Source organism: Notolepis coatsorum (assembly GCF_963971535.1).
Source record: "Notolepis coatsorum genome assembly, chromosome: 1".
NCBI lineage: Eukaryota > Metazoa > Chordata > Actinopteri > Aulopiformes > Paralepididae > Notolepis > Notolepis coatsorum.
Window position 1 is genome coordinate 9,042,958 of NC_140165.1, and position 9,063 is coordinate 9,052,020.

Consider the following 9,063-nt stretch of genomic DNA (forward strand, 5'->3'; position numbering starts at 1 on the left):
TGTTCATAAATACAGTACATACCAACTATTTCGCCTGTTTTATTCTCCACCCATCGATCATCCATAGCAACACTACTATCACCGACATCCAAGAAGGGGGATCCCCCCTTGAACGGCCCTTCTAAGGTTTCTCTCCTCCACATTGCCTGTGGGTTTTTTCTTCTTGATTTATTGTGATGTTTCTTCTTGACTTGTTTAAAGAAGACTTGTCCAGCCCATGGGGACATTAAACATGTGATTGCGGGCTCTACAAATACATTTTATTTGTATTTGATTTGATTCATTATCCGGTCGTTCACATCACCACATCAGCGAGTAATGATAGAGGAAATGTGGTTTCACTGTAATTGTCCCGGTGTGTGGTTGAAATGCACACCTTGCACTCGTCTGATGCAATCAGCCGTTTGAAATAGAGCCCTTGAGCAAAATTCTCCCGTTGAAAGGATTTTCAAAACGGTAACCCAGGTCCTTCCAGGTTCAACCCGGGTGAGGAGCAGTGGGTCGCTCGAGCCCAGTGGTTCCCAAAGTGGGGGTCCGAGATGCCCACCTCTCCGATCCCGACACAGGATAACAAGGCTAGCATATTTGTCTTGCATATTTGCTAAAATTAATGGACTTAATCTGTCACTAGAAGGTGAAAACACAAGCATCCTGTCGCTCAATGATAAAATACAAGCATTCACGAGGAAACTCGAGCGCTGGATTGCAGGAGTAGAAATGTATGGAGGGAAATTAACTGAGTGTGAACACAGTGCAGATGTCTATAACAACTCACCTCCAAGCCCTTCTTGAATGGTTTAAAAAGTATTTCCCAGAGGAAACCAAGCGACCGAACCTTAAAGACAGTGTTTCCAGTCTGGAGTTTTGGATATCAGTTGAGGGGGGGAATACGCACAGCTATCCAATGACGCATATTGATGCCATTTGGATCTACCTACCTACCTGCGAAAAAACATTCTCTGCACTGAGTTATATAAAAAATAGGTACAGATCACGTCTGAATGTGGAGGATGATCTCCGAGTCGCACATGTCTCCTAAATTAAACCCAGACTGGACTTGTTGTGCTCCAAGCATATAGGGCCCATCCATCTCATTAGGTGAGTTGAACATTAGCCTACTAAATTAAACGCGCTATATGTATTCATTTGATGGTTGTTTGATTATTGTGTTATTATTTTGTGTAGTTATTGTGCGTGTTAAAAGCCTCCAATGCTTATTAGTGCGTGTGCATGTGAACGTGATGCAAGTATCGCGATAGTATCGTATCGTGAGGTCTCTGGCGATTCCCACCCCTATAAGCTAGGCTAACGGTGCGCGTCTTCCTACTCCTACTGCATGCACAGAGAAGAAAAAAGGTACGCATCTTCTTGTCTAACTCCAGGGTAGATGGCAAATAAGCTAATTTCCCAAAATGTTGGAGTTTTCCTTTAAAGGTAGACTCTGTAACGCCGTCAAAAGGCGACTTCTAGGCAAAAGAGCCCCGCTTGGTACTGTACTTTGTTTACATGTTGTGTTTTGGTCTGACATGTGGGTTGGATTTCAATGGGTAGAGGGGAGGAGCTGCTACTGCTGGCCACACCCCAGGCTCTGCCAAGAGAGGTGTGGAGAAACCCACAGTGAAATAAAGTAAGTTACTAAACTCAAACCCACAATTCAGATGAAAAACAAAACATGTGCAATACCAAGCAGGGCTCTTTTGCCTAGAGGTCGCTGTTTGACAACATTACAGATTCGTGTTCGATAAGACATGGGGACCGGTGTTGGATTACTTAAAGAGTCTGAGGGGAGGATGAAGATGATATATAATAGGGGGGGCAGGTGGCGCACGGAGATTACGTTCGTCACCAACACCGGGAGACACTAGGATTCGCCTGTTCGAATCCAGCTCCCGGCGTTGCTATCAGCTTGGCTGTCCTCTCACGCTGATACAATTGGCTGTATCAGGGGGTGGGAAGCTGAAGGGTGGGTCCTGGGCGTTGTGGACAGCGACCCCTACAGTTCGGTCGGGGCGCCTGCTCAGCGAGGGTTGGATCTGAGGAGAGATAGTGTGGCCTCCCACACGCTACACTCTCCCCGGTGAGAACCTGCGCGGCCAGGTTGGCCTGCCCCAGGCTGCACATGCGTCGGAGGAAAGCATGTGACAGTCTCCGGTCTCCCGGACCAACAGTTGGGGAAAGTACGCAACAACCAGGAAGGGTGGGATGGGAGAAAAAATCGGGAAAAAGGAGGGGAAGAAAGATAAAAAAAAAAAAAAAAAAAGATGATATATAAGTTCACAGTGTTATTCTTGCTACATTAATGGCTGAAGGTACAGTATATTCTCTGTTTTGTCTTGGCTTTTTGTACAACTCTGCTTAGACCTCCAAAGCTACCATGGAGGTCTAAGCAGAGTTGTACCCTTCTTGCTGTCTTGTCGTACAGAACTTGTAAGTCGCTTTGGATAAAAGCGTCAGCTAAATGACTAAATGTAAATGTAAATGTAAATATAAGTTCACAGTGTTATTCTTGCTACATTAATGGCTGAAGGTACAGTATATTCTCTGTTTTGTCTTGGCTTTTTGCCTTTTTCTAATGCTTTGGTCTTTTGGTCTCTTTCCTATTTTCCAGCAAGAATCTAGCTTATTTAACTATCCTGTTTATGTATAAATCCGCCAAATGAAAGAATGTTTATTTATTTTATCTTTTTGTTATATGTTATATAAAAAAAAATAAGATTGCTTGTGTGCATCATTATGGAATGTAACAAAAGTAGGGATGCTCGATATTGGCTTTTTTACCGATACCGATATACCGATATTGTCCAACTCTTCATTTCCGATACCGATATCAACCGATACCGATATATGCAGGGTCCCCCCCCCAAAAAACGGAATAATTTCAGGTAATTAACATTACATATCTCTTGTAGTGGAATTAACACAACATTATGCATACTTTTGACAAATCTTTTTTTGAATGTGTTCTTACTTGCTTGCCTGGGTAAATAAAGGTTAAATTAAATTTATTTTTTTATTAAACATATATATTTTTTTGAAAACCGATAGGCTACCGATAATTTTCGATATCACATTTTAATGCCAATATCGGCCGATAATATCGGTAGGCCGATAATATCGGACATCCCTAAACAAAAGTACTGTGCAATAAAAATACTTATAATTTTTTTTTTTTAAACATTACAGATTCGACTAGATTAACCTATTTCCAGTTATTATGCGAAGCATCAAATGACAGTATTTAACAGTTAGAATCGCTCTCACCTTTGCTCCCGAAGGTCCGGCGATCCCCGGTGGGCCCGACAAGCCTCGTATGCCCCTCCCACCTTGGTCCCCCTGCCGAGTCGCACCGACAACACAACCATTAGTCCAATCGCAGCGACGGAACCGACGCCGTCGTCATAGCAACCCTACTTTGATGGACAGATGATGAAGTAAAAAAAAATGGAAATATGTACAGTATAGAAAACGGAGGGAGAGGAATAATTTTTTACCTTCTCGCCCTGGGTACCGATTCCAGGACTACCATCCGCCCCCCTCAGACCTAAAACACCAAGCTCACCCTATGGACACGCACACACACACACACACACACACACACACACACACACACACACACACACACACACACACACACACACACACACACACACACACACACACACACACACACACACACACACACACACACACACACACACACACACACACACACACACACACACACACACACACACACACACACACACACACACACACACACACACACACACACACACACACACACACACACACACACACCACACACCACACACCACACACCACACACACACACAGGCACAATGAATGACATCATTCCTTTTCCGTGTTCACCTTACATGACCCGCCCACTTCTGCCGCTGGCAAAGATAATAATAATAATACACTTTATTTGTATAGCACCTTTCATACAAGAATTGCAGCCCAGAGTGCTTCACAGCAGTAAAGTAGACATAATAAAATAGACATAGGCATAAAATGAGCATATATAGAATTGGCATAAATATAGACAAGCATGAAACGAGCAGAGAATTGACTAAATAAAAGCACTAGATACTAGTGTGGATATACTCAAACCGAATAAATAATGCATCTAGAGGCACAAAACTAAGCTCATTATCTTTATAACAAAGATATTTGGAAAGAAGTTGAACATGGGGGCTGGACATTTTTCAATAAGAATCTTTATAACAAAGATATTTGGAAAGAAGTTGAACATGGGGGCTGGACATTTTTCAATAAGAATCTTTATAACAAAGATATTTGGAAAGAAGTTGAACATGGGGGATCGACATTTTTCAATAAGAATCTTTATAACAAAGATATTTGGAAAGAAGTTGAACATGGGGGCTGGACATTTTTCAATAAGAATCTTTATAACAAAGATATTTGGAAAGAAGTTGAACATGGGGGGATCGACATTTTTCAATAAGAATAGACTTTCAATAGAGACTTCAAAGGCTAATCCCTTCTAGAGTCACAGGCTCATGGGGAGGCTGAATCTGCCTCTGCCGGCTGGCTTTGTTTGTCTAGACTCTAGATTCTAGAAACATATAAAGTTTATAGTGGCTAGACTTGGCCGACCCGGGTACCTTCTGTCCAGGGGCACCGTCCTCTCCTGGCAGGCCTGGCAAGCCACCCAATCCAAACGATCCTGGCTCGCCCTGAAGAGAGATGACTGGTGGTTACAACCCTTAGCCATCGAGTTTGCATCCTGCACGTGTATTTTTAAGTGATATCACAATTAAACATAAATAAATAAATGGATTCATGTGCAGACTGTTGTTATCATGTCATTTCGTTTTGACTAGTGCTGTCAATAGAAAAAAAATTATTTACAAATTAATCTCACAATTTTCTGTAATTAATCTAGATTAATCTAGATTTAAAATAGCATTTTTCTACTTAAGACCGAAGCTTGTAACCGATATTTACTTGAGTAAAATCATGGAATTAATGTAAAATCAACACAAATAAAGTATATTTAGATTCAAAGACTATTTTAATAGCTTTCTTTGAATACAGTTTCTCTCCTATGAAATACAAATGTTCAACAAAACCATCAACATTGACTCAGCTAGACCTCTTTCTTATATCCGCGGCGCTAAGATTGAAGATTTTTCACTCCATAGATTAAACTAGATTAATTTATTTGAATGCTTTAAATAATTTAAATTAATCTCCAAAGTTAAAGCATTAATTTTGACAGCCCTAGTTTTTACGCATCTCTGATAGATGGTGGTGGGGGGGGGGGGGGGGGGGGGGGGGCTTTGTTGGAGGTGAGTTGTTACAGTCGTTCGATTCCCGCTCCTCCCGGGCAGCGTGTCGAAGTGTCCTTGAGCAAGACACTTAACCCCTAATTGCTCCCGATGAGCAGCTCGGCACCTTGCATGGTCGCCTCCGCCGTCGGTGTGTGAATGTGTGAGTGAGTGGGTAAAATGTGAGGAACAAAAAAATTGTAAAAGCTGCTATATAAACGCACCATTTACCATCTACGTGTCGTATAGATTGCCGTCATTATGTACCCGACTGAAACGTAGAGGTAATTTTCACCTTACGCTCTGCTTCACACTCTTCACACAGTTAAGACACATTCACACCTGGGAGCTGCCAAGTCCGACCCCGCACAATCTCCTCCCGTTGGCCTCCCACCGGAGCAGTTAGAGGGGGGGGGGGTTAAGTGCCTTGCTCGAGGGGGCTGTTGGGCGTTTGACCTTACAGTACCTTAGCTCCCGGTTCGCCGGCCCCTCTCTCTCCCGTGGAGCCGATCTCCCCCGGCAACCCTTGGTCTCCCTGTGTGGGAGAATCACAGGCGGGGAAAAAACATCACCTAATACCACGTATTCATCGTTCTTGGCAGTAGTACACACCCCGCTACACGGTACCCACTATTATCCAACAACACCTTCACGTTAGTCTATTATTAGACCGCGAGCTGTCCGCCTACACCGGAACGCAGGGGAAAACCGGAGATAAGGAAAACCCGGAGCAACAACACCGGGTTTCGGCTACGGGGGGGGTTGATTACCCACCTTGGGCCCTGGGAAGCCCTCTCCTGTTGAGCCTCTGCCCCCCGGCGGTCCCCTGGGCCCTTCCATACCCTGGAGGAACATACGGGAGATTAGAACAGGGAGCCCCGTAATGTAAAGATTGCGTGGCTCTCTTGCAAAGGAATGACAATTTGAATTTGAATTTGAATTTATTGAAAGGATAGCCCCTTGAGATGCAGCATCTCATTTTAGAGGGGGTCCTATGCACAAACGTAAAACATTACATACAGTACAAGTACACAATACACACATGTACAGATACAGTTACAGTAGCTTGCTCACCCTCTCCCACCCACACCCCCATTCACCAACTCATTTTAAACAAAGAAGTCAAGTATACAATACAATGACCTATCTCAAAGTCAGAAATAGACGTATGTACAAGCAGTGTTAAAAGCATGCACAAGCAATTCCAAAAGAGTGTCTTGAGAAATGATATCAAATATAAGGAATGATTGTGTTGTTTTGCGCCGCGTCGGGAGTAATTCTTCACTTGCCTTCTCGCCCTGCACACCGGAGCCGGTGAGGCCTGCGGGGCCGGGAAATCCTGAAGGGCCGAATTCCCCCTACAGGCCGAGGGTGAGAATGCAGGCTGATGATCATCATATTATAGTACAAACCCACTTAATCAAGTTACTCCTTTCAGTCGACTTAAAACCCTTTCACTGCCACACCGCCAAATGGTTAACCCTTTCACTGCAACAATACAGACGGTTGACCCTTTCACTGCCACACCGCCAAATGGTTAACCCTTTCACTGCGACAATACAGACGGTTAACCCGTTCACTGCCACACTGCCAAATGGTTAACCCTTTCACTGCGACAATACAGACGGTTGACCCGTTCACTGCCACACTGCCAAATGGTTAACCCTTTCACTGCGACAATACAGAAGGTTGACCCGTTCACTGCCACACTGCCAAATGGTTAACCCTTTCACTGCGACAATACAGACGGTTGACCCGTTCACTGCCACACGACAAAGGGTTAACCTTCTGTCGTGTGGTTGTGAAAGGGTTAACCCTTTGTCGTGTGGTAGTGAAAGGGTTAACGCAGTACACCAGAACGCTACATTAACGCTCCATTCTAAAGGATCCTGGAACACGGTTTGAAGTTAGAAAGTGACCTGAAAATGTACGTCATTGTCGTTTACCATTGTCGTTTTGATTTACGATGACATGAAGATATACTAATTCTAAGAACGACATAGATAGCAAATGTGTTTTCTTTTTTTTTTCTTTTTTTATTATCTTTTTTCCCCCTCCTTTTTCCTTTTTTTCTCCCATCCCACTGTTAGTCGTTATGCCAATTCCCAACCCCCTTCCTGGTTGTTGCGCACTCCCCCCTACTGTTGGTCCGAGAGGCCGGAGACTGTCACATGCTTTCCTCCGACACATGTGCAGCCAGCCGGCAGCCAGCCTGGCCGCGCAGATTCTCACCGGGAGAGTGTAACGTGTGGAAGGCCACACTACCTCTCTCCAGATCCTACCCTCGCTGTGCAGGCGCCCCGACCGAACTGCAGGGGTCGCTGTCCACAACGCCCAGGACCCACCCACGGCTTCCCTCCCCCTAACTCAGCCAAACGAGTTAGTATAGCGATCAGCCCAAGCCAAGGCAATGCTGACTCTCCGGGAGTCGAGACCGCAGCCTCTTGCATTGGTGACGAGCACAATCTCCGCTACGCCACCTGACCGCCCTAAATGTGTTTGGTTAATAACAGCAGGCTCTGCAATTCTAAACAAATCCCCCTCCCCTGACACTACATAGCGCAGCTTTAAGATAATATAGCTGTGCATCTCCTGGTTCCTCATTGGTGAATACACAAGAGCGCACACACGAAAAACCACCTCACCCACCCGAGTCACGTCTCCCTGACCTCTGCGTGCTCCAATCGCCCATTTTTATGTCATCCATTGTTCGCGCAACATTAACATCGCAGAGTTGATTATGTTAACATGACACTGCGGGCGACACACCGCGACTGCAGCCGCGACGCTCCAAATCTAATTAGTTTGCCGCTGACTGATTGGTCGTTATCACGCAAGAGCACTGTAATTATCTCGCTGATGGATTCCCCCCACAAGGCGTGTGATAAATCTGCCAGGGCGATGTTTTGCCAAACAAATGCAAAATCCCATCATTTCCACACTTTCGGCTGATGGCTTTAGGCCCTATGTGTGAACCAGCACACCTGAGTCCTCCCCCTCCTCCCCTCCTCCCCTCCTCCTCCTCCTCCTCCTCCTCCTCCTCCTCCTCCTCCTCCTCCTCCTCCTACGGGATGACCTCATTCCATAACTAAATGTAAAGGTCACACGTTTCCAGTGACATCATCGGGGGGGAAGGCGGTCGCTCTTGACAGTAAAAATGTATTCCATCGCGTGATATCTGGACTAACTCGAGTGCAGGTGCGCCGGCGAAGGTTTTTTGGCTCTTAACCCCGTTCCCTTTCCACTGCAACAGCCTGAGAGAGTGACATAATATGCGTATTATTAGGCCATGGTTACACTGGGCGGAAACAGCAACGTTGATGATTTCGTTTGCATGTCCAAGTTAAAAGGCGACAGCGTCTTAGCTGGCATTTTCATTCTCCTATAGCGGCAACGCTCAAAGGGGGTTTTCGTTCTCAAAGTCCCGTGGCACGGTGCCATGTAAACTTGCGCGAGCCGGATACGGAGCCGTTCACGCCCCCAACGCGCATGCGCACTAGACTCCGACGTCCGTGTGCTCTCACCGGCGTCTCGTGAGAACGTTGAAGAGAACCGGAAGAGAACAGGATCCAGCCATATTTTTCCAGCACTGGATTAGTCAACATGAACAACCAAGTAGCTCAGGTGTTCACGGCCTTTATTCGTTTTAACACGTTTTAACAATCACATTTTCTTTAGTTTGCAATAATGCAACTGCAAGCCAATGTTCCGAGACATAATGCCTTTTTATTTGTAATTGTTAGGCTATTTGAATCCACCATTTAGGGCT

The 9,063-nt window shown here is 45.2% G+C and overlaps 1 protein-coding gene across 1 annotated transcript in view; it reads right to left on the bottom strand.

Moving 5' to 3' along the window:
• Nucleotides 1-9,063, bottom strand: part of LOC311244601 (uncharacterized protein) — a gene marked incomplete at both ends in the record, with an annotated part of 61,447 nt that overhangs the window by 25,877 nt on the left and 26,507 nt on the right. Inside the window, 6 exons of the mRNA XM_084334198.1 lie at nt 3,262-3,333; nt 3,492-3,560; nt 4,629-4,700; nt 5,761-5,829; nt 6,069-6,137; nt 6,584-6,652. Coding sequence (XP_084190324.1) covers nt 3,262-3,333; nt 3,492-3,560; nt 4,629-4,700; nt 5,761-5,829; nt 6,069-6,137; nt 6,584-6,652 — 420 coding nt within the window. The remainder of the gene's footprint in view (nt 1-3,261; nt 3,334-3,491; nt 3,561-4,628; nt 4,701-5,760; nt 5,830-6,068; nt 6,138-6,583; nt 6,653-9,063) is intronic.